The following is a 25,614-nucleotide window of genomic DNA, read 5'->3' on the forward strand; positions in this document are numbered from 1 at the left end:
ACATTAGTTGCACTTGTGTCCTTTTACTTTACATATTGTCGGTAATTCTACCAACTTTATTATAGTCATGTATTACTGGTATATTGTGGATTAACATAATAAATATCATACTGAAATAATGTGTTTTTATCTATCATAAATAAAGGGGATGTAAATAGTGTGCTGAAAATATCTAGCCTAGACAGGACTCGCAGCAATGGTTTTAACTTGGAAAAATTAAGATTCAGGAAGGATATAGGAAAGTACTGGTTTGGTAATAGAGTTGTGGATGAGTGGAACAAACTCCCAAGTACCGTTATAGAGGCCAGAACGTTGTGTAGCTTTAAAAATAGGTTGGATAAATACATGATTGAACATTAAAATGGTATAAAATACCGACAGGTTGTTAGGTAAGACACATATGCAACAGTTAGGTATCTTTATTATGAAACGTTTCGCCTACACAGTAGGCTTCTTCAGTCAAGTACAGAAAAGAGGAAATGGTATGGTGATACCGACAAGATGTGGAAAAAGACACTTATGTACAGTTCAGGACATTTATTAAAGGAAACGTATCGCCACGAGTGGCTTCTTCAGACTGAAGAAGCCACTCGTGGCGATACGTTTCCTTTAATAAATGTCCTGAACTGTACATAAGTGTCTTTTTCAACAAGTACAGAAAAGTTGATAGAAGCAGAAGATACTTGAAGACGATGTAATCAGTCCATCACCCTTAAAGTTTTGAGGTGGTCAGTCCCTCAGTCTGGAGAAGAGCATTGTTCCATAGTGTGAAACAATAAATACATGAGTAGATGTGGGTGGGTGTGAGTTAGACCTGATAGCTTGTGCTACCAGGTCGGTTGCCGTGTTCCTCCCTTAAGTCAATGTGACCTGACCTGACTAGGTTGGGTGCATTGGCTTAAGCCGGTAGGAGACTTGGACCTGCCTCGCATGGGCCAGTAGGCCTTCTGCAGTGTTCCTTCGTTCTTATGTTCTTATGTTCTTATATATATAGGCGGAGAGTGAGGTGTGACGCACGTGACCTGAGGAATGTCATAAGAACATAAGAATGGAGGAACACTGTAGAAGGCCTGCTGGCCCATGCGAGGCAGGTCCTTATCAAAACAACCTCTACCTATGATGAGAACGGGTAGACGATGAAATCATGTGACTCCTGTGTTGCTGGGTTGGTGCTGCTTAAGTATCATGTGATCAAGGTCCCAGGACCGAAACGTTTTCTAATATGTCATAGTGTTTGCTTACGTGTCTTTCTAAACCAACTTCAGACTTACTTATAGGAACACATTACGAAGGGAAGTCATGTATTATTGGCATTATTATATAAACAACTTTTTCAGTGAATCAATATAAATAATATGTATGGAAAAATAAACACTTGATGAAGCTCACTGTGTGGGCGAAACGTTGTCAATAAAGGATTACATTATACTGCTTTTGTGTTTATTTTTCCATTGTGTCGGTATTTTATACCATTTACTTCCATAGATAACATGTAAGCAACTGAGTATGTAAGCCAATTACTATCTTTGATCCGAGAGAAAAATAATCAGTAAACTAACTGGAAGAATGACCTTTATAACTTCGTTCTGAGAAACAGTTATAATTACTTTTATAAATTATTCCAAAATTCTGTCTATTTATCATATTACTTATCATATTATTTATCATATTAGAACTTGTCAGTTCTAATGCAAATTGTTGCCACAAGGGTCTTGATCCAAAGAAAGGGAGGATAGGTGCAGTATTCTGTGCGGAGGACGTGACCTTTAGACTTCGTGGGTTTGAGTTTGACAAGTAGCTGCCAAGTATGTCCCGGTAGGTCTTCTGCAGTGTTCCTCCTTTATTAAAAAGTCCTTCACTTAAAGCTTCAAGATAAAATAATTTAATACACTATCTACGTAAAAAGATATTCCTGATAATGTTGTTTAAATGTAAGATAAGCCTATCCTCTGGATGATTGGTTAATTGAGTTTTGAGCCTATTGACTACACAAAGTATCTATACGGTTGCATGTAACCAGTTCATTATAAGTTAATAATGCTTCAATTCCTAGAACAGAAAGCAAAGTAAGTTCGGTATGTTAGGTAAGACACATATGCAACAGTTAGACAACTTTATTCCGAAACGTTTCGCCTACACAGTAGGCTTCTTCAGTCGAATACAGAAAGTAGACAGGAACAGTAGAGATGTGAAGACGATGTAATCAGTCCATCACCCTTATAGTCGTAGAATTTGAGGTTGTCAGTCCCTCGGCCTGGAGAAGATCAGTTCCTGTGTCTTACCTAACAACCTGTCGGTTGAAAATAAATGGTATAAAATACCGACACAATGGCAATATAAACACAAATGCAGTATAATGTGATCCTTTATTGACTACGTTTCGCCCACACAGTGGGCTTTTTCAAGTCAAGTTTGTGACTTGAAAAAGCCCACTGTGTGGGCGAAACGTAGTCAATAAAGGATCACATTATACTGCATTTGTGTTTATATTGCCAACCTGTCGGTTGTTAGGTGGTATTGTATACCATTTTGATGTTCAAGTTCGGTATATATCAACAGAAACATACACCTCTCGGAGCATAACCTTGCCGTCTGGTGTACACAAATTTAGATTTCAGTGTTTTGCTCGTTCACAGGTTTAGTTTTATTTTGTGCAACTTAAACCTATGAAAGACTGTGCAACTGTTTTAGTTTATCAGTAGCATATTTTGCTACCTTCATGAAATAGATTATTACAAATTATTATATGAAATTTCTGATTAGGCCCTGAAGAAAGGTACACAGTGGCTCATCATGATTATTTACGCTGATAATAGCAAGAAGCAGTTTCCAGTCAGTGTTGACTGCTTGGGTCGAGGTTTCGGTAAGTACCTGAACCCGGAATTCCAACAGAAGTGTTTATACGGCTCCTCAAACTGTCTCGACCTTCAACCCAACACTTTTGACAGCGTCTCTACCTCCGGGTAACGGGTCCCTCAGCACCTGAACTAGTAAGCATATTTCTGTTAGATGTTGTCATATATTGGTGAATACACCAAGAGTTTCATGCACGGTTACTATCTGATTGATAGGCTTTAAACCTAATAAACCTACGTAAAATGTAATTTTTTTTTAACACAAAGATTGTATCCCACTTTTGCATTGTAACCCGAAAATTGAGGAACAAGTTATTTATGCAGGAAGAGTTACTAGCCTCTTGCTTCCGGCATAGTAAAATGTAAACATCTTGACCCTTTTTTTTTTTTGTTTGGACCTTGGTTTTTTTTTATTGCTGCCTTCAGAAATAGGTCGTTAGAGATAGGCTTGACTTGCAGCTCACTCACTGTTACTTGCGTCTCACTCACTGTTACTTGCGTCTCACTCACTGTTACTTGCGTCTCACTCACTGTTACTTACGGCTCGCTCATTCCACCCTGACAGTTTATACGAATGCTTAGGATACATAAGTGACATTTAAGGCAACGTGGTGCGAATATTCCTGAAAATAGTCTGGTATACATACTGTGATATACTCCATTGTTCAGTTTCTTGAAGCTGGGAATATTTACTTGTCGTGGCATCCTGAGGATGTGCTTCCACATCCACCCCTCAAGGGAGGTTCCCTGGTCTAGGGAATGGGATCTGTGCTCCAGTTCCCCGATTGCCTTCCATCCCCCACAGGCGCTGTATAATCCCCATGTAAATAATAAAAATAACAATTTCCACATCCAGTTATTGTGTATTGGATGTGGAAATTATCATTCGTTTTCTCCATTATCTTCAGACGTACATGGAATTAGTAATATTAGTAGACTTGTTGGTTCTTTAATCCGATAAGTCTGATTCCGTGTAATCTTTAACTCTAAATATCTTCAAATTTGATGGTATGATAGTCTGCAACTAATAGATACACATTCAGTGAGAAGCCACGGAATATTTTCAATCTTTCCATAACAGCGCAGTTGTAAATTAACGAGTTACATTGTCATAGGAGCGTGATTACTTGACACTCGCAGTGGGTCTTTGATCAGGAGAGAGGGTAGCGCCAATTATTTAGATTGAAGCCATCACCAGCATCAAGAGGAGGTAGATCATGGTAATGAATATGATATTGTGTAAGGCTTTGTGTCAGGCTTTTGACAGAGTTCAACATTGGAGGTTATTGACAGTCAACAGAGATTTTGCATAGACGGGGAGAAATCGGAGTGAGGACGTGCCACAAGCGGTGTTCCACTGGTGTCAGTGTTGGACCCCTTGTTCACAGTTCACATAAACGACATAGATGAGGGAATAAATAGCGACATAAGCAAAGTCTGTCGACACCAAAATAGGCCGTCAAATTAATTCTACCGAGGACACGAGTGCTGAAGGAAGATCTGAATAGACTGATAAGAACATAAGAACATAAGAACGAAGGAACACTGCAGAAGGCCTACTGGCCCATGCGAGGCAGGTCCAAGTCTCCTACCGGCTTAAGCCAATGCACCCAACCTAGTCAGGTCAGGTCACATTGACTTAAGGGAGGAATACGGCAACCGACCTGGTAGCACAAGCTATCAGTTGAAGATTGAGACACTTATGCAGCATATGGGAATCTTTATTCAGGAAACGTTTCGCCACGCAGTGGCTTCATCAGTCCAATACAAAGAGGAAGGCGTAAGGAGAGGAGGAGAATGAGGTAATCAGTCCCTCAACCTGGAGTCGATGTGTTCAGTCCATCAAGATTGATGGACTGAACACATCGATGTGGACGAATGGTATATAATACCGACAAGATGAGAGTAAGACACATGTGCAACATCTGGGTATCTTTATTGTAGACGTTTCGCCATCCAGTGGCTTTATCAATACAAATTCTAGGACATAACTTGAAGACAGTAGAACTATGTACAGAAGATGAGGTAATCAGTCCCTCAACCTAGGAGTAGGTGCGAACAGCACCCTAGTCGTGGAGATTCTGAAGCAGAAGAAAGAATCCTGGCGCTTATATAGTAACGTCAGGTGTAGCAGACGAGGGCATATTCACTGGTAGGCGGGATTCCCCAGTGGAAGTAGGTCCTTCCCAAAGAGATGGGTTAGTTGTAGTAGTAGTTGTCGAAGTCGTGAAGGTTATGTACATGTCCTCAGAATTAAGATTCCATGATGTTGCAGTGTCTGACAAGTTGTGTACGAATGGTATATAATACCGACAAGATGAGAGTAAGACACATGTGCAACATCTGGGTATCTTTATTGTAGACGTTTCGCCATCCAGTGGCTTTATCAATACAAATTCTAGGACATAACTTGAAGACAGTAGAACTATGTACAGAAGATGAGGTAATCAGTCCCTCAACCTAGGAGTAGGTGCGAACAGCACCCTAGTCGTGGAGATTCTGAAGCAGAAGAAAGAATCCTGGCGCTTATATAGTAACGTCAGGTGTAGCAGACGAGGGCATATTCACTGGTAGGCGGGATTCCCCAGTGGAAGTAGGTCCTTCCCAAAGAGATGGGTTAGTTGTAGTAGTAGTTGTCGAAGTCGTGAAGGTTATGTACATGTCCTCAGAATTAAGATTCCATGATGTTGCAGTGTCTGACAAGTTGTGTACGAATGGTATATAATACCGACAAGATGAGAGTAAGACACATGTGCAACATCTGGGTATCTTTATTGTAGACGTTTCGCCATCCAGTGGCTTTATCAATACAAATTCTAGGACATAACTTGAAGACAGTAGAACTATGTACAGAAGATGAGGTAATCAGTCCCTCAACCTAGGAGTAGGTGCGAACAGCACCCTAGTCGTGGAGATTCTGAAGCAGAAGAAAGAATCCTGGCGCTTATATAGTAACGTCAGGTGTAGCAGACGAGGGCATATTCACTGGTAGGCGGGATTCCCCAGTGGAAGTAGGTCCTTCCCAAAGAGATGGGTTAGTTGTAGTAGTAGTTGTCGAAGTCGTGAAGGTTATGTACATGTCCTCAGAATTAAGATTCCATGATGTTGCAGTGTCTGACAAGTTGTGTACGAATGGTATATAATACCGACAAGATGAGAGTAAGACACATGTGCAACATCTGGGTATCTTTATTGTAGACGTTTCGCCATCCAGTGGCTTTATCAATACAAATTCTAGGACATAACTTGAAGACAGTAGAACTATGTACAGAAGATGAGGTAATCAGTCCCTCAACCTAGGAGTAGGTGCGAACAGCACCCTAGTCGTGGAGATTCTGAAGCAGAAGAAAGAATCCTGGCGCTTATATAGTAACGTCAGGTGTAGCAGACGAGGGCATATTCACTGGTAGGCGGGATTCCCCAGTGGAAGTAGGTCCTTCCCAAAGAGATGGGTTAGTTGTAGTAGTAGTTGTCGAAGTCGTGAAGGTTATGTACATGTCCTCAGAATTAAGATTCCATGATGTTGCAGTGTCTGACAAGTTGTGTACGAATGGTATATAATACCGACAAGATGAGAGTAAGACACATGTGCAACATCTGGGTATCTTTATTGTAGACGTTTCGCCATCCAGTGGCTTTATCAATACAAATTCTAGGACATAACTTGAAGACAGTAGAACTATGTACAGAAGATGAGGTAATCAGTCCCTCAACCTAGGAGTAGGTGCGAACAGCACCCTAGTCGTGGAGATTCTGAAGCAGAAGAAAGAATCCTGGCGCTTATATAGTAACGTCAGGTGTAGCAGACGAGGGCATATTCACTGGTAGGCGGGATTCCCCAGTGGAAGTAGGTCCTTCCCAAAGAGATGGGTTAGTTGTAGTAGTAGTTGTCGAAGTCGTGAAGGTTATGTACATGTCCTCAGAATTAAGATTCCATGATGTTGCAGTGTCTGACAAGTTGTGTACGAATGGTATATAATACCGACAAGATGAGAGTAAGACACATGTGCAACATCTGGGTATCTTTATTGTAGACGTTTCGCCATCCAGTGGCTTTATCAATACAAATTCTAGGACATAACTTGAATTCTAGGACATGAATTCTGAGGACATGTACATAATTCTGAGGACATGTACATAACCTTCACGACTTCGACAACTACTACTACAACTAACCCATCTCTTTGGGAAGGACCTACTTCCACTGGGGAATCCCGCCTACCAGTGAATATGCCCTCGTCTGCTACACCTGACGTTACTATATAAGCGCCAGGATTCTTTCTTCTGCTTCAGAATCTCCACGACTAGGGTGCTGTTCGCACCTACTCCTAGGTTGAGGGACTGATTACCTCATCTTCTGTACATAGTTCTACTGTCTTCAAGTTATGTCCTAGAATTTGTATTGATAAAGCCACTGGATGGCGAAACGTCTACAATAAAGATACCCAGATGTTGCACATGTGTCTTACTCTCATCTTGTCGGTATTATATACCATTCGTACACAACTTGTCAGACACTGCAACATCATGGAATCTTAATTCTGAGGACATGTACATAACCTTCACGACTTCGACAACTACTACTACAACTAACCCATCTCTTTGGGAAGGACCTACTTCCACTGGGGAATCCCGCCTACCAGTGAATATGCCCTCGTCTGCTACACCTGACGTTACTATATAAGCGCCAGGATTCTTTCTTCTGCTTCAGAATCTCCACGACTATGGTGCTGTTCGCACCTACTCCTAGGTTGAGGGACTGATTACCTCATCTTCTGTACATAGTTCTACTGTCTTCAAGTTATGTCCTAGAATTTGTATTGATAAAGCCACTGGATGGCGAAACGTCTACAATAAAGATACCCAGATGTTGCACATGTGTCTTACTCTCATCTTGTCGGTATTATATACCATTCGTACACAACTTGTCAGACACTGCAACATCATGGAATCTTAATTCTGAGGACATGTACATAACCTTCACGACTTCGACAACTACTACTACAACTAACCCATCTCTTTGGGAAGGACCTACTTCCACTGGGGAATCCCGCCTACCAGTGAATATGCCCTCGTCTGCTACACCTGACGTTACTATATAAGCGCCAGGATTCTTTCTTCTGCTTCAGAATCTCCACGACTATGGTGCTGTTCGCACCTACTCCTAGGTTGAGGGACTGATTACCTCATCTTCTGTACATAGTTCTACTGTCTTCAAGTTATGTCCTAGAATTTGTATTGATAAAGCCACTGGATGGCGAAACGTCTACAATAAAGATACCCAGATGTTGCACATGTGTCTTACTCTCATCTTGTCGGTATTATATACCATTCGTACACAACTTGTCAGACACTGCAACATCATGGAATCTTAATTCTGAGGACATGTACATAACCTTCACGACTTCGACAACTACTACTACAACTAACCCATCTCTTTGGGAAGGACCTACTTCCACTGGGGAATCCCGCCTACCAGTGAATATGCCCTCGTCTGCTACACCTGACGTTACTATATAAGCGCCAGGATTCTTTCTTCTGCTTCAGAATCTCCACGACTAGGGTGCTGTTCGCACCTACTCCTAGGTTGAGGGACTGATTACCTCATCTTCTGTACATAGTTCTACTGTCTTCAAGTTATGTCCTAGAATTTGTATTGATAAAGCCACTGGATGGCGAAACGTCTACAATAAAGATACCCAGATGTTGCACATGTGTCTTACTCTCATCTTGTCGGTATTATATACCATTCGTACACAACTTGTCAGACACTGCAACATCATGGAATCTTAATTCTGAGGACATGTACATAACCTTCACGACTTCGACAACTACTACTACAACTAACCCATCTCTTTGGGAAGGACCTACTTCCACTGGGGAATCCCGCCTACCAGTGAATATGCCCTCGTCTGCTACACCTGACGTTACTATATAAGCGCCAGGATTCTTTCTTCTGCTTCAGAATCTCCACGACTAGGGTGCTGTTCGCACCTACTCCTAGGTTGAGGGACTGATTACCTCATCTTCTGTACATAGTTCTACTGTCTTCAAGTTATGTCCTAGAATTTGTATTGATAAAGCCACTGGATGGCGAAACGTCTACAATAAAGATACCCAGATGTTGCACATGTGTCTTACTCTCATCTTGTCGGTATTATATACCATTCGTACACAACTTGTCAGACACTGCAACATCATGGAATCTTAATTCTGAGGACATGTACATAACCTTCACGACTTCGACAACTACTACTACAACTAACCCATCTCTTTGGGAAGGACCTACTTCCACTGGGGAATCCCGCCTACCAGTGAATATGCTCTCGTCTGCTACACCTGACATTACTATATAAGCGCCAGGATTCTTTCTTCTGCTTCAGAATCTCCACGACTATGGTGTTGTTCGCACCTACTCCTAGGTTGAGGGACTGATTACCTCATCTTCTGTACATAGTTCTACTGTCTTCAAGTTATGTCCTAGAATTTGTATTGATAAAGCCACTGGATGGCGAAACGTCTACAATAAAGATACCCAGATGTTGCACATGTGTCTTACTCTCATCTTGTCGGTATTATATACCATTCGTACACAACTTGTCAGACACTGCAACATCATGGAATCTTAATTCTGAGGACATGTACATAACCTTCACGACTTCGACAACTACTACTACAACTAACCCATCTCTTTGGGAAGGACCTACTTCCACTGGGGAATCCCGCCTACCAGTGAATATGCTCTCGTCTGCTACACCTGACGTTACTATATAAGCGCCAGGATTCTTTCTTCTGCTTCAGAATCTCCACGACTAGGGTGTTGTTCGCACCTACTCCTAGGTTGAGGGACTGATTACCTCATCTTCTGTACATAGTTCTACTGTCTTCAAGTTATGTCCTAGAATTTGTATTGATAAAGCCACTGGATGGCGAAACGTCTACAATAAAGATACCCAGATGTTGCACATGTGTCTTACTCTCACCTCAATCATATTCCCCCTAATTCTACGTCTTTCTAGAGAGTGCAGATTCAGGGCCCTTAGTCTATCCTCATAGGGAAGGTTTCTGATACATAGGATCAACTTTGTCATCCTCCTTTGTACATTTTCCAGAGAATTTATATCCATTCTGTAATACGGTGACCAAAACTGTGCAGCATAATCTAAATGAGGCCTAACCAAGGATGTATAGAGTTGAAGAACAACCTGAGGACTCCTATTATTTATGCTTCTTGATATGAAGCCAAGGATTCTATTAGCTTTATTGTGAACACTTATGCACTGTTGTCTTGGTTTCAGATCACTGCTAACCAGAACTCCTAAATCTTTTTCGCAATCCGTAATATTAAGATCTACATTATTTACTTTATATGTGGCATGGTTATTGTCCTGTCCAACATTTAGAACTTTGCAGTTGTCTATATTAAACTGCATCTGCCACTTCTCCGACCACTGCATCAGTCTATTCAAATCAAGTAATCACGCTCCTATGACAATGTAACTCGTTAATTTACAACTGCGCTGTTATGGAAAGATTGAAAATATTCCGTGGCTTCTCACTGAATGTGTATCTATTAGTTGCAGACTATCATACCATCAAATTTGAAGATATTTAGAGTTAAAGATTACACGGAATCAGACTTATCGGATTAAAGAACCAACAAGTCTACTAATATTACTAATTTCATGTACGTCTGAAGATAATGGAGGAAACGAATGATAATTTCCACATCCAATACACAATAACTGGATGTGGAAATTGTTATTTTTATTATTTACATGGGGATTATACAGCGCCTGTGGGGGATGGAAGGCAATCGGGGAACTGGAGCACAGATCCCATTCCCTAGACCAGGGAACCTCCCTTGAGGGGTGGATGTGGAAGCACATCCTCAGGATGCCACGACAAGTACATTCTACAAGATTGATGGACTGAACACATCGACTCCAGGTTGAGGGACTGATTACCTCATTCTCCTCCTCTCCTTACGCCTTCCTCTTTGTATTGGACTGATGAAGCCACTGTGTGGCGAAACGTTTCCTGAATAAAGATTTCCATATGCTGCATAAGTGTCTCAATCTTCAACTTGTCGGTTTTTCAAACCATTCATCACAAGTAAATATTCCCAGCTTCAAGAAACTTGAAAAAGCCTACTGTGTGGGCGAAACGTAGTCAATAAAGGATCACTTTATACTGCATGTGTGTTTATATTTCCATTGTGTCGGTATTTTATACCATTTATTTCCATCGTTTATGTAGATTGTGAACAGCAGGGGGCCCAACACTGACCCCTGTGGAACACCGCTCGTGACGCTTCCCCACTCTGATTTCTCCCCATTTATGCAAACTCTCTGCTGCCTATTTGTCAACCATGCCTCTATCCAGGAAAAAAATTCTCCTCCTATGATGCAGCGGTCGGTGAAGTGGTAGATGCATTTTGATGTAAATAGATGCAAAGGAAAGGAAAATAACCATGACACGTATATACTAAATAATGTAGATCTTAATATCACTGTGAAAGAGTTAAAATTTCTGGTTAGCAGTAATCTAAACCCAAAACTAACAGTGCGTAAGTGTTCGCAGTAAAGCGAATAGAATTCTTGGCTTCATATGAATAAGTATAAAAAAAAAGGAGTCTTTAACTCTATTTTTCGTTGGTTAGGACTCATTTAGACTAAGCTGCACAGTTCTGGTCACCGTATTACAGAATGATATAAATGCAATGGAAAACGTACAAAGTTGATCCCATGTATCAGAAATCTTCCCTACAAGGATAGAGTGAGGGCCCTGAATCTGCACTCTAGAAATGTTTAGAATTAGGAAGGATATGATTGATTGAGGTATGTAGATGGAAAACAGGAATAAATAAAGGTGATGTAAATAACGTGCTAAAAGTGCCTAACCGAGACAGGACTCTCAGCAATGGGTTAAAGTTGGAAAAAATCAGATTTAGTGAAGATTGGTTTGGTAATATGGTTGTGGATGAGTTGGTGTGAGTTAGACCTGACTGGCTTGGGGTACCAGGTCTGATTCATTCCTCCTTCCTTCCTTTCTTAAGTGGATGTAGCATGGACTTGACTAAGGTCAGTAGGTGACTTGGACGTGACTAGCATGGACCGGTAGGCTTGCTGCAGTGCTCCATCATAGCATACAGTTTTCCTTGGGTTCGCATGTTCACCTTCCCTTCAAGGAGATGTGAAATGATTATAGTCATAACCATAATTTTTAAATAGGCGAATCAGTAAGCCAGCGAAAGGTCTCGGCCAGATGATCAAAAGCTCCAGCTGTGGGTCATCATATAACTAAGACCTGCGGAAACGCAGGGAAGACTTTCGATGTTGGCGAAGGTCTTCATATGACTTTTCCTAGGAAGGAGCACTGCAGCAGGCTTACTGATTCACATTTTTCCCGGCCTTTATGATCCTTGCCTTTCTTTATACCTTTTCTCCAGGCACCTAAAGTCAGTACCTGACCAGCCGGGCTGTGGTTCGTACGTCAGTTTGCGTGCGGCCAGCAGTAACAACCTGGTTGATAAGACCCTGATCCACCACGAAGCCTGGTTTCAGACCGGGCCGCGGGGGAGATGACCCCGGGTCATGGGGGGTCAACGCCCAGTGAATATTGCAAATGTGTCCATTACCAAAAAATAAAGTGCTTAGATTTATTGATTATTACCACTCTAAATAGTAAATGTAAGTTTTCGATCGTCTTTCTTACAGTAGTGATGGCTGGTAACGTCCCTCAAGTTCTGCAAGAACGGTGGCAGCAGAACCTGATGGAGTGTGCTGCACATATCAGGACTCTCGTCCACGAGTCCTGCCTCTCTAACCACACCATTCACTTCTCAGACAACTCCTCCATTAAGGTGCTAGTGTTATGAATGTTAGTAAATGTTGACCCTTTTCACTCTACGATATCTGACTATAATATTGCAAAACGAAGGGATTTGTGTTTAAAGGTGGGAGGCTAAATTAAGAACATAAGAACATAAGAACGAAGGAACACTGCAGAAGGCCTACTGGCCCATGCGAGGCAGGTCCAAGTCTCCTACCGGCTTAAGCCAATGCACCCAACCTAGTCAGGTCAGGTCACATTGACTTAAGGGAGGAACACGGCAACCGACCTGGTAGCACAAGCTATCAGGTCTAACTCACACCCACCCACATCTACTCATGTATTTATCCAACCTATTTTTAAAGCTACACAACGTTCTGGCCTCTATAACGGTACTTGGGAGTTTGTTCCACTCATCCACAACTCTATTACCAAACCAGTACTTTCCTATATCCTTCCTGAATCTGAATTTTTCCAACTTAAAACCATTGCTGCGAGTCCTGTCTAGGCTAGATATTTTCAGCACACTATTTACATCCCCTTTATTTATTCCTGTCTTCCATTTATACACCTCAATAATATCCCCCCTAATTCTACGTCTTTCTAGAGAGTGCAGTTTCAGGGCCTTCAGTCTATCCTCATAGGGAAGGTTTCTGATACATGGGATCAACTTTGTCATTCTCCTTTGTACATTTTCCAGAGAATTTATATCCATTCTGTAATACGGATCACAACCGAATGACTAATTCAATCCTGGGCGGGTTAAGACTTGCGAAGCCTTCTCTCGCGGGTATTCCTGCTCACCAGTAGTAAATAAATACTTAGGTGTTAGCTCAATGTTGTGAGTGGTATTCTGGGGGGGGGGGGGTACCATAAAGCTGAGCTTTGATAATAGGCAATATGATAGTTCTTAAATTAGCGCCAAAAAAAAGGGGAAATGACAGCTTTATTTAAAAAAGGGAACTCAAATTACACATAGGAGGAAGGCAGTGTACGCAGTACACGTCCAACACAACACTAGTATACCTTACACAGGTAATTAGTCTGCTGTCCAACATTCCACAGCCCTGCCAATTTGTTTATACACACTTTTTGAGACTATCTTCACAGCCTCATTCACACCTCACAACACAGCATCACTGACACATAGATCCCTTTACCCAGCAGCATGATGATAAATTAAACACGTGTGCAACTCTTGGGTATCTTTATTGAGGAAACGTTTCGCCACACAGTGGCTTCATCAGTCCATACGTAGGAGAAACTTGAAGAACAGGAGGAGAATGAGGTAATCAGTCCCTCAACCTAGAGTCGATGTGTTCAGTCCATCAATCTTGAATAGAATACGGCATATGAGCGGAGAAGCAGCTTATATACCGTATGGTAGGAGAGGTGCAGCAGTCATAGGTGGTGTTACATTTGTTCAATGTGGAAGTAGGTCGTGCCCAAACCTGACAAACCTGTCAGACACTGCAACTTCTTGGGATCTTAATACTTGGGAATTCTTCGCTTGCCTAATTCTTGGGCACGACCTACTTCAACATTGAACAAATGTTACACGACCTATGACTGTGCAAAGAAAGGTATAAAATACCGACAATATGAAAGTTAAGACACATGTGCAACATCTGGATATCTTTATTGTAGTAGACGTTTCGCCATCCAGTGGCTTTATCAATACAGATTCTAGGACATAATAGGAAGACAGTAGAACTATATACAAAAGATGAGGTAATCAGTCCCTCGGCCTTGCAGTTAGTGTTCACAGCATCGTGGTGGAGGAGACTCTCCTCCACCACGATGCTGTGAACACTAACTGCAAGGCCGAGGGACTGATTACCTCATCTTTTGTATATAGTTCTACTGTCTTCCTATTATGTCCTAGAATCTGTATTGATAAAGCCACTGGATGGCGAAACGTCTACTACAATAAAGATATCCAGATGTTGCACATGTGTCTTAACTTTCAGACCTATGACTGCTGCACCTCTCCTGCCAACGGTTTATAAGCTCCTTCTCAGCACGTATGCCGTATTCTATTCAAGATTGATGGACTGACCACATCGACTCAAGGTTGAGGGACTGATTACCTCATTCTCCTCCTGTTCTTCAAGATTCTCCTTTGTACGGACTGATGAAGCCACTGTGTGGCGAAACGTTTCCTCAATAAAGATACCCAAGAGTTGCACATGTGTCTAATTTATCAACATGTCGGTTCTCTGAACCATTCATCTACAAATGGGCGGTTTGTTGAGGATAGCTTGTGCCTTGAGTCTGCAATCTCGGATGAAGAAAGATGGGAACTGAAGACGTGTAAAGGCTTGTGTTATGTAAGTGCGACGATCTTATACACTTTTATTCACACCAAGACACCCGCAATAAGAGAGGAGTCCTCATTGGCTTCTTCTTGAGAGCTCTTCGCATCTCCAGCCCTTGTTTTCTAGAAGAAGAATGCACTTACATAACACAAGCCTTTACACGTCTTCAGTTCCCATCTTTCTTCATCCGAGATTGCAGACTCAAGGCACAAGCTATCCTCAACAAACCGCCCATGGAACAGCCCCCTAAGCAGTTCATAGTACTCCCATGTGGTGATGTTGCCACGAATATTCGCCGGGCACTTGCTATGAGTAACATCAACGTTTCCACCATAAACACATCATCTATCAAAGACCTCACTACGAAACGCAGCCCCACACCTCTAACTTCTACAGCAGGCGTCTACACTATCCCCTGTGGGTTATGTCCCAAGAAATATGTAGGCGAGACAGGCAGAGATCTTGCAGTCCGCCTGAATGAGCATCAAAATGCCTCTAACAGAGACGATGTAAGGTACGCCTGTGTCCTCCACAGAGACTCCACGGGGCATTTGATGAACTGGAATGAGGCACAACTCGTTCTCACCGAACCAGACCTCAGACGCCGACGGTGCCTAGAAGCCTCACTAATCGCCGTCACCGACACTATAGAAGGCAACACTGGAAACTACAAAATTTCAAAAACATTGGCATACATGATACTTAAGCAGCACCATCCTAACAACACAGGAGTCACATTATTTCATCGTCTACCCGTCCTCATCATAGGTAGAGGTTGTGATGAATGGTTTGAAAAACCGACAAGTTGTTTTGATAAGGACCTGCTCGCATGGGCCAGTAGGCCTTCTACAGTGTTCCTCCATTCTTATGTTCTTATGACATTCCTCAGGTCACGTGCGTCACACCTCACTCTCCGCCTATATATATAATGTCTTTCTACCTCTGTATGTTAGAAGTGATCAAGGTCCCAGGACCGAAACGTTTTCTAATAAATATGTCAGTGTTTGCTTACGTGTCTTTCTAAACCAACAAGGTCACTAAACAGTGTTAGCTAGATTATGCCTTAGCTTAAAACAGTATTAATGGATAATTATTGGCTGAGATATGTGCGACCATCTGCCTATTTTAACAAAACACATCAAATCACAGGATAATAGCCCCCCTTCTAGAGTCATGTTGCCACTCCAAAGTCAACGTCAGTTCACAGCAGCACAATTCATATCTGACAGTACCAAGGTAACGATTTAACAGCGCCTTCAGGTAGAAACAGTTGAAGCAGATTGATCATAACCTTTGCCAAAAGCGTGTAATATTCTCACAAGAGAAATGGAGCGCCAGTCACCAGCACAGTCACCGGATCGTGTGGAAGACTGGCATCAGAATCACTCCACACGTGTGACTCGGACGATCATAAGCCAGCATCCTGTTGTATAAGCAGACCCACGTGTCTTGTATCTCTGGCCAAAGTGAAATTTAAAATTCTACGGACACGTCCATTCCTGGGGTCTTACCCGTCTTCCTGTAGTGAAACGCACACCACAGCTTCCACATTTACTGTTAGTACTTGACTCACGAAATCGTAATGACACGATTGCAAGCAAACCATACCACGGGCGGGGATAGAACCCGCGATCAGTCTCAAAACTCCAGACCGTCGCGTTAGCCACTGGACCAGCTAGCCACAATAAGATTCGTATCTTATTGTGGTTAGCTGGTCCAGTGGCTAACGCGACTGTCTGGAGTTCTGAGACTCTCTGATCGCGGGTTCTGTCCCCGCCCGTGGTATGGTTTGGTTTACTGTTAGTACATTTAATACGACTCTTTCCATTACCAATTCGTGAAATAGTATTTTTGTTCGTCTCCTTATTGAAAGGGGTACTTTGATGCCTGTGAAGGGGTCTTAACTCAAGTAACTGGATCAAACTTGATTGCCTCCCATTCTCCATGTGCTCTATGTTGGACAGTACAATAACCATGCCACATATAAACTAAATAATGTAAATCTTAATATTACGGATTGCGAAAAAGATTTAGGAGTTCTGGTTAGCAGTAATCTGAAACCAAGACAACAGTGCATAAGTGTTCGCAATAAAGCTAACAGAATTCTTGGCTTCATATCAAGAAGCATAAATAACAGGAGTCCTCAGGTTGTTCTTCAACTCTACATCCTTGGCTAAGCCTCATTTAGATTATGCTGCACAGTTTTGGTCACCGTATTACAGAATGGATATAAATGCTCTGGAAAATGTACAAAGGAGGATGACAAAGTTGATCCCATGTATCAGAAACAATCCCTATGAGGATAGACTAAGGGCCATGAATCTGCACTCTCTAGAAAGACGTAGAATTATGGGGGATATGATTGAGGTGTATAAATTGAAGACAGGAATAAATAAAGGGGGGTGTAAATAGTGTGCTGAAAATATCTAGCCTAGACAGGACTCGCAGCAATGGTTTTAAGTTGGAAAAATTCAGATTCAGGAAGGATGTAGGAAAGTACTGGTTTGGTAATAGAGTTGTGGATGAGTGGAACAAACTCCCAAGTACAGTGATAGAGGCCAGAACGTTGTGTAGCCTTAAAAATAGGTTGGATGAATATAGAGTGGATGTGGGTGGGTGTGTGTTGGACCTGATAGCTTTTGCTACCAGGTCGGTTGCCGTGTTCCTCCCTTAAGTCAATGTGACCTGACCTGACTGGGTTGGGTGCATTGGCTTAAGCCGGTAGGAGACTTGGATCTGCCTCGCATGGGCCAGTAGGCCTGCTGCAGTGTTCCTTCGCTCTTTTATTTTTCTTACGTTCTTATAGGTATTGAGCGCTTCCTCTGAACTCAGCAGGAATCGTTACTTTGCGGCAATCGGGCAGTTGAGGATCGGGTGCGCGCGTAAGTGCTGACTTTTCAGGTGCTCCAGATTCCTTCTATATAGCTTCCACAGCTGATGTGTGGAACACGTTATAACTTCCCATGACTCAAGCCTTTTCTTATGTTGTGGTTTTTATAATAATACCAGGGATCGATAGAAATTTTAACTAATATTGGTTATTTTAATTTGTGATGGTATTTATTTTGTGATGGTATTTATTTTATTCATTGTTCATTATTGATTTAACCTTAGACGGTCTTGTGTGATATTTATTATGTTTCCAAGTGTTGAACGATCTAGTCGTACTTGTCAAATTGTAAACCTACCTATCTACCTTTCTCGTGAATAATATATTTTGCCATTTGTAGGTTCACTCTCTCTTCTTGGCGCTGAATTCTCCGGTGTTCCATGCCATTTTTTTTGGCTCGTTGGTAGATAATGAAATTGTGTGTCTGCCGGAGGATTCGCCAGAGGCCTTCATGTGGCTTCTGACTTACGTCTATACTGGCAGGATATCCTTCAGCAGCGTCGAAGTGGCACTTGAAGTACTCATAATGGCAGACAAATATCTCGTATATCCCCTCGCTATAGCCTGCATTCAAGTAAGTAAAGCTCTTTATGCCATCTTACGAGTTGGATCCAAAAGGCATTGTGGGGGATTCTAGGTCTCTGTCGGTTCAAAGTAAAGCCTTTTTGAGGAGTATTACTTATTGCCCCTAAATCTGATACAGGTTCAAAGGTCAAGGGGCCCTTCTGAACCTCCCCCCTTCATAATCTCACGATCTATACAATTACTGTTTCGGAGGACGAGCTTCTCTGACCACCCAGCGGCGCTGTATGACCCTTTTCGGTATAGCGCTTCTTTTTTTATAATCTGACCACCCAGTTACTGGGTATGTCCCATCAATTATTGCTCTAGACTGTCTTCAACTGGCCTTAAAATTTTTTTGAAGGGCAAGTCGGTTGTACAGACGGAACCTTCACAATTAATTTAGATAAATGATATATATACGAAATAAAGTTAAGCACTTGTCGATACATGTATTGAATATACGAGATCAATAATAAATATTTGATAATTTGAAAAAATCACCTAAATCAGTTGTGTCGCATTTTGTACTTAATTTAACAATAGAATGATAATCTCCACTTAACCAGGAAAAATAATTAGGTGCATAACAATTACCTATAACAATTTTGGGGCAAGATATCGATCCCCAAATACATGTCTTGCAAAGCAACTTGAAAGCCACATTGAATTAAATATACTAGTAACTGATGACAGTGCTTAAATAAAAGCAACAATCACGTATAACATGATGTCATAATTCTGAACATGGAAACAGACTGAGTATTACAAGTCTAGTTTGAAAATAATTTTGTTTAAAGATAACTGCGTTGCTTTGGATCTGTTGTAACTTTGTTGTATTGATTATTCTATACAGTACAGAGGCTTAGCGCTTCTTTTTGATTATAATAATAATAATATACAATACAGAAACGGTAAACTAAACTAATTGATACATTTAGATAATTAACGGCCTCATTCGAGAAAATATTTACAAATAGGGTCCAGTAAATCAAATTAAATAAACATGTTTCTTGGATTGGGGAACTTTGTAAGACAACCCAGAGGTTAAGGTTCTTGTATTATGAATCTAGCTAATGTATAATGAATAATATATAATGAATCTAGTGCGGGTATATTGGGGTCTAGATGCTGTAAATGTGCAAGCTGGGTTCTGCCTGGTAGCCTTCTGGAACGGAGTTCAAAAATTCGACTGATCAGCCGGGGGAGGGAGGTATAACACACCTCCCCTACATCACACCTCAACAACCATGGCATTTTTAATTTATCATCCAAATAAACATTTCCATGCGCCTATTGGACAAAAATAATAATTTTAGTGAATGTTACTAAACATCGCGAAGTGCTTTTCAAGTCAGCTGGATTTTAAATATTTATAAATATATTAAACAACCACGGTGACATCACACATCCTTGTCTAAGGCCTACTTTTACTGGGAAAAAATTTCCCTCTTTCCTACATACTCTAACTTGAGCCTCACTATCCTCGTAAAAACTCTTCACTGCTTTCAGTAACCTACCTCCTACACCATACACTTGCAACATCTGCCACATTGCCCCCCTATCCACCCTGTCATACGCCTTTTCCAAATCCATAAATGCCACAAAGACCTCTTTAGCCTTATCTAAATACTGTTCACTTATATGTTTCACTGTAAACACCTGGTCCACACACCCCCTACCTTTCCTAAAGCCTCCTTGTTCATCTGCTATCCTATTCTCCGTCTTACTCTTAATTCTTTCAATTATAACTCTACCATACACTTTACCAGGTACACTCAACAGACTTATCCCCCTATAATTTTTGCACTCTCTTTTATCCCCTTTGCCTTTATACAAAGGAACTATGCATGCTCTCTGCCAATCCCTAGGTACCTTACCCTCTTCCATACATTTATTAAATAATTGCACCAACCACTCCAAAACTATATCCCCACCTGCTTTTAACATTTCTATCTTTATCCCATCAATCCCGGCTGCCTTACCCCCTTTCATTTTACCTACTGCCTCACGAACTTCCCCCACACTCACAACTGGCTCTTCCTCACTCCTACAAGATGTTATTCCTCCTTGCCCTATACACGAAATCACAGCTTCCCTATCTTCATCAACATTTAACAATTCCTCAAAATATTCCTTCCATCTTCCCAATACCTCTACCTCTCCATTTAATAACTCTCCTCTCCTATTTTTAACTGACAAATCCATTTGTTCTCTAGGCTTTCTTAACTTGTTAATCTCACTCCAAAACTTTTTCTTATTTTCAACAAAATTTGTTGATAACATCTCACCCACTCTCTCATTTGCTCTCTTTTTACATTGCTTCACCACTCTCTTAACTTCTCTCTTTTTCTCCATATACTCTTCCCTCCTTGCATCACTTCTACTTTGTAAAAACTTCTCATATGCTAACTTTTTCTCCCTTACTACTCTCTTTACATCATCATTCCACCAATCGCTCCTCTTCCCTCCTGCACCCACTTTCCTGTAACCACAAACTTCTGCTGAACACTCTAACACTACATTTTTAAACCTACCCCATACCTCTTCGACCCCATTGCCTATGCTCTCATTAGCCCATCTATCCTCCAATAGCTGTTTATATCTTACCCTAACTGCCTCCTCTTTTAGTTTATAAACCTTCACCTCTCTCTTCCCTGATGCTTCTATTCTCCTTGTATCCCATCTACCTTTTACTCTCAGTGTAGCTACAACTAGAAAGTGATCTGATATATCTGTGGCCCCTCTATAAACATGTACATCCTGAAGTCTACTCAACAGTCTTTTATCTACCAATACATAATCCAACAAACTACTGTCATTTCGCCCTACATCATATCGTGTATACTTATTTATCCTCTTTTTCTTAAAATATGTATTACCTATAACTAAACCCCTTTCTATACAAAGTTCAATCAAAGGGCTCCCATTATCATTTACACCTGGCACCCCAAACTTACCTACCACACCCTCTCTAAAAGTTTCTCCTACTTTAGCATTCAAGTCCCCTACCACAATTACTCTCTCACTTGGTTCAAAGGCTCCTATACATTCACTTAACATCTCCCAAAATCTCTCTCTCTCCTCTGCATTCCTCTCTTCTCCAGGTGCATACACGCTTATTATGACCCACTTCTCGCATCCAACCTTTACTTTAATCCACATAATTCTTGAATTTACACATTCATATTCTCTTTTCTCCTTCCATAACTGATCATTTAACATTACTGCTACCCCTTCCTTTGCTCTAACTCTCTCAGATACTCCAGATTTAATCCCATTTATTTCCCCCCACTGAAACTCTCCTACCCCCTTCAGCTTTGTTTCGCTTAGGGCCAGGACATCCAACTTCTTTTCATTCATAACATCAGCAATGGGTATATTATAGATATATGGATATAATTAGTTATAGCCACATTATCTGCATGCATTATATTTCCTTAAATCCATTCAAAATGCCTTCACAAAATTGACAGGAACAACTGTACCCATCTTACTCAAATTAGCCGAAATGTATATCCACTTCCCGATACTAGAGGAAGGAAGAGGTAAAAAAAAAAAAATAACCAGGGCTGGACCTTAATAAGTTTGTAATGAGTTTCGGCAGGCACACTTCTGGCAGTGAAAAGATACTTTGTAAAAGTTTTTATTGGGACAGCATTTTGCTCTGTGTAGTTTTATTATTACAGGGACTCCGAGTCGTCGTTAACCAGTAGGGAATACACAGCGCCTGAGAGGTGGGAGGAGAAAGGGGGTTGAAGGGATTCAGGTAACTGGAGCGCAGATAGAGCTTAATATACGACATGAAGCTCTGCACATATAACATTTTTAGTAACAGCATTTAAGAACATAAGAACATAAAGAAGGAACACTGCAACAGGCCTACTGACCCATGCAGAGCAGGTCCATGTCCCCCCCCTCGGATTAGACCAATGACCCACCCCCCGGATTATCCCAATGACCCACCCAGTCTGGTCATCCCCACTCAAGGATGGAGTACTGTACCAGACCCAGCAGCACAAGCTAGTCAGGTCCAACTCTCACCCACCCACACCCACTCATGTATTTATCTAACCTATTTTTAAAACTACACAACGTTTCAGCCTCAATAACTGTACTCGGGAGCTTGTTCCACTCATCCACAACTCTATTACCAAACCAGTGCTTTCCTACATCCTTTCTGAATCTGAATTTTTCCAACTTGAAGCCATTGCTGCGAGTCCTGTCTTGGCTGGAAATTTTCAGCAAACTATTTACATCCCCTTTATTTATTCCTGTTTTCCATTTATACACCTCGTTCATATCCCCCCTAATTCTACGCCTCCTGCGACTTCTCCTCGTCTTGACCTGTCGCAAGAGCAGTGCTGACAGTCTTCTAACCTTAGTGATGGGATCCTGATCTAAATGACCGTAGCTACTCTCCCTCTTCCTCAGATCAAACATGACTTTCTCCCACTCCACAGGCGCTGCATGACCCCTGTGGGTTTAGCACTTCTTCCTAAATATGTTTATTGCACAAGACACATGAGGGAAATCTTTAGCTCTTTCGCACTCTCGTGCGTCGTCAGAAGCTATTCAGTGTTGCAAGAGAGCAACAGATAAGATGGGAAATTCTCTGAGGCAAGGCAGAAGGTATCAGTGGCAGCCTATGACACTGTCATGGGCTGCCATTGATGCTTTCCCTCAGGATTTCCTATATTTTGCTGTCTCGCAACATTACATAGCTCCTGACGACGCACGAGAGTCCGAAAGATCTAGAGGTAAAGATTTCCCTCCTGGGTCTGAATTGCTAAGATCGCCTGTTTGCGACTGTATTGCATAACGTTTATTCTGAAAGTGCCATTATTTTGTTTTACACAGTTCGTGGGTACGAGACTCACTGACGAAAACGTCTACGACGTGTACAACGTTGCGGCGTTGCTCGACGTTAAGGAACTTCTCAGCCGGTGTTGCATGGTTAGTAACACTTATGACGGGCACACCTGTTAGTGCAGTAACAGTGTATACATGCCTACGCCTGGTGTTGTGTATGGTCAGTATCATCGCGTATACATGCCTACGCCTGGTATTATGTATGGTCAGTATCTCGTATGGTTGGTAAGTATGTTTATTCGGGTATACACAAATACAGTTACATAGATTTATCATACATAGCAGCATATGTGTAGAGAATCAAGGATAACCCAAAAAATTTAAAGTGATTTTTTTTGGGTTAGCCACATCTTGTGGCTAACAACACCTCGTATGAATGTGTTATCAATGAGAAAATTTTCTACATTAAACAGTTTATGACAAATTTCCCTTTGACAGTATTTTGAGGATCCTTGGCCATGAGAAAATCCTTAACGTTCAAACTTTTCTTAGCTTATTCTCTCTCTTTACATCCCTTACATTACTGAAGTAAGAGTTCAACTAATTTTGTTGGATTTAGGATTACATAGCATTTTCACAACGTTAAGATTTCGCTGGTGAAGGGCTCTTTCTTCGAGGAATTGATATAACTAATATTTTGTCGAAATATTTAAAAAAAAAAAAAATTCGTCTAACTACTCAGGGGTAGGTATTTTACTTATAAAGGAGGAGATATTTATCTATGGGTCAAAACGTTGTTAGTTTGAAACAAGAAAATAGTTAATCTGTATCAGTAGTTAAATAACTCTTTCATGTAACTTAGTGTAATGATCAGAGGGTCTACGAGCCTATGTATGCTAGGCAGTAAGTCGAATTCAATCGATAAACCCATGATAAGTCGTAATGAATACTAAGCTAAGTACATAAAAGGACCGCAGTTTAGTTCCCAGCGCAGTATTCAGTATTCAGTCTAATTCTATTGTTTATTACAGTACCTACGTAGGTCAAAAGAAAGCATGTGGACCGATACTAAGTTCGGGAGACTTAGTTTAGCTGCTCTCCGTCATCTGGTTAAGAGACCAGAGCGTTACATAGACGCAGTTGTGTTTCGTGGTCTCCTGGTCTGGTGAGTCCTCGCCCGATTTGTCAGTAACATTCGATTAATCGTATGAATGATATACACAGCAAATAAGTTATAATGTTCGTGGTATTGTGAGCGTGATGGGCCCTGATCAGCGGGACGGCAGGTCGTTCACGCATACCATTTCCTTCCATATACATTCTTCTACATAGATTATATTTTAAATAATACACTACCTTGTAAGTTCCTTGTAAGTACCTTGTAAGTATTACGGATATGTAGTGAAGGATTTGTATGCCAAGTAGTCCTGGAAGTCCGGATTACGTTTTCTTTTCCCACTAACAATGCTTGCCGTGATGGAGGTGTCCTTTACTTCCTCGTATCAAACTTGAATACCTCATTTTCCCTATGAGTTCCATGAACCATATGGGTTCAGCGCATCAGCTTAATAATGTTTTGTTTATCACTTCCACAGGGGCCGCAGTCAGACAGAAAATGGAGACGTTGTCTCTTGTAAGGAGCTGCGTTGTTTGATCAAAGAATTCCTTCCTTACGTCAATTACAACGCCATGGAGATATACCAATTGCAGCTGTTTGTACTTCCTTCTGACATCTTGACTTACGACGAGAAGACAGACATCTTGGCTCTCATTAAGGAGAAGATCGATCCGGATGAATATCATGAGACGTTAACGGCTGAAAATAAACAGATTCACAGATTTCACATATATATAGTACCCTCGGAGGATCCGGAAACAAACCCCGTAAGTCGGTGGTGCGGAGAGTTTCCTAACGAAAATAAGCGCATTCACCCAGGGATCGTGCCCCTGGATGCCCCAAAACTACGAGTTTCTCGATCTCTTACACTTATCAACGAACACCATGAACACGTTAGAGTAACTCGTTTCAGGTCATTTAACTGTTTACAGCTTAAAAAAGTCATCTACAGCGATCTGCCAGAGTGTTCCATAGTGGTAGACCTTCTGAACGAGAAGGGAGAAGAGATCCTGACAGTGATCTGGTGCAAGTCTTCCATGAGGCTTACGAAACCCATTATATTGTACCACGGTCGTGTCTGTGTAGTCACCGTTACCATTTTCGGAGAAGCACCTGCAATTTTAGACAGCGAGAACGATATAGAGGAAGGAAAATCCTTCACTTACAATGACGGTCCTGTTTCATATTACTGGTACGCTGTATAGGAACCAAATTGATCTCTTTCAA

The 25,614-nt window shown here is 41.4% G+C and overlaps 1 protein-coding gene across 4 annotated transcripts in view; it reads left to right on the forward strand.

The window, feature by feature from the left end:
* Positions 1 to 2,832: 2,832 nt before the first annotated feature.
* LOC138853990 (BTB/POZ domain-containing protein 6-B-like) overlaps positions 2,833 to 25,614 on the forward strand; it is a 22,915-nt gene continuing 133 nt past the window's right edge. The window contains exons 1-6 of one of the 4 annotated variants that reach the window (XM_070094240.1): positions 2,833 to 2,990; positions 12,575 to 12,720; positions 18,238 to 18,471; positions 23,319 to 23,414; positions 24,302 to 24,435; positions 24,866 to 25,614. The exon at positions 24,866 to 25,614 is cut by the window's right edge and continues 133 nt beyond it. In XM_070094240.1, the coding sequence (XP_069950341.1) occupies positions 12,580 to 12,720; positions 18,238 to 18,471; positions 23,319 to 23,414; positions 24,302 to 24,435; positions 24,866 to 25,592 (1,332 nt within the window). In that variant the 5' untranslated portion in view covers positions 2,833 to 2,990; positions 12,575 to 12,579 and the 3' untranslated portion in view covers positions 25,593 to 25,614. Of the gene's footprint in view, positions 2,991 to 12,574; positions 12,738 to 18,237; positions 18,472 to 23,318; positions 23,415 to 24,301; positions 24,436 to 24,865 lie in introns of those variants that run through there. The other 3 variants (XM_070094242.1, XM_070094243.1, XM_070094241.1) reach the window with 3 other exon arrangements.

This window comes from Cherax quadricarinatus, chromosome 45, assembly GCF_038502225.1.
Source record: "Cherax quadricarinatus isolate ZL_2023a chromosome 45, ASM3850222v1, whole genome shotgun sequence".
NCBI lineage: Eukaryota > Metazoa > Arthropoda > Malacostraca > Decapoda > Parastacidae > Cherax > Cherax quadricarinatus.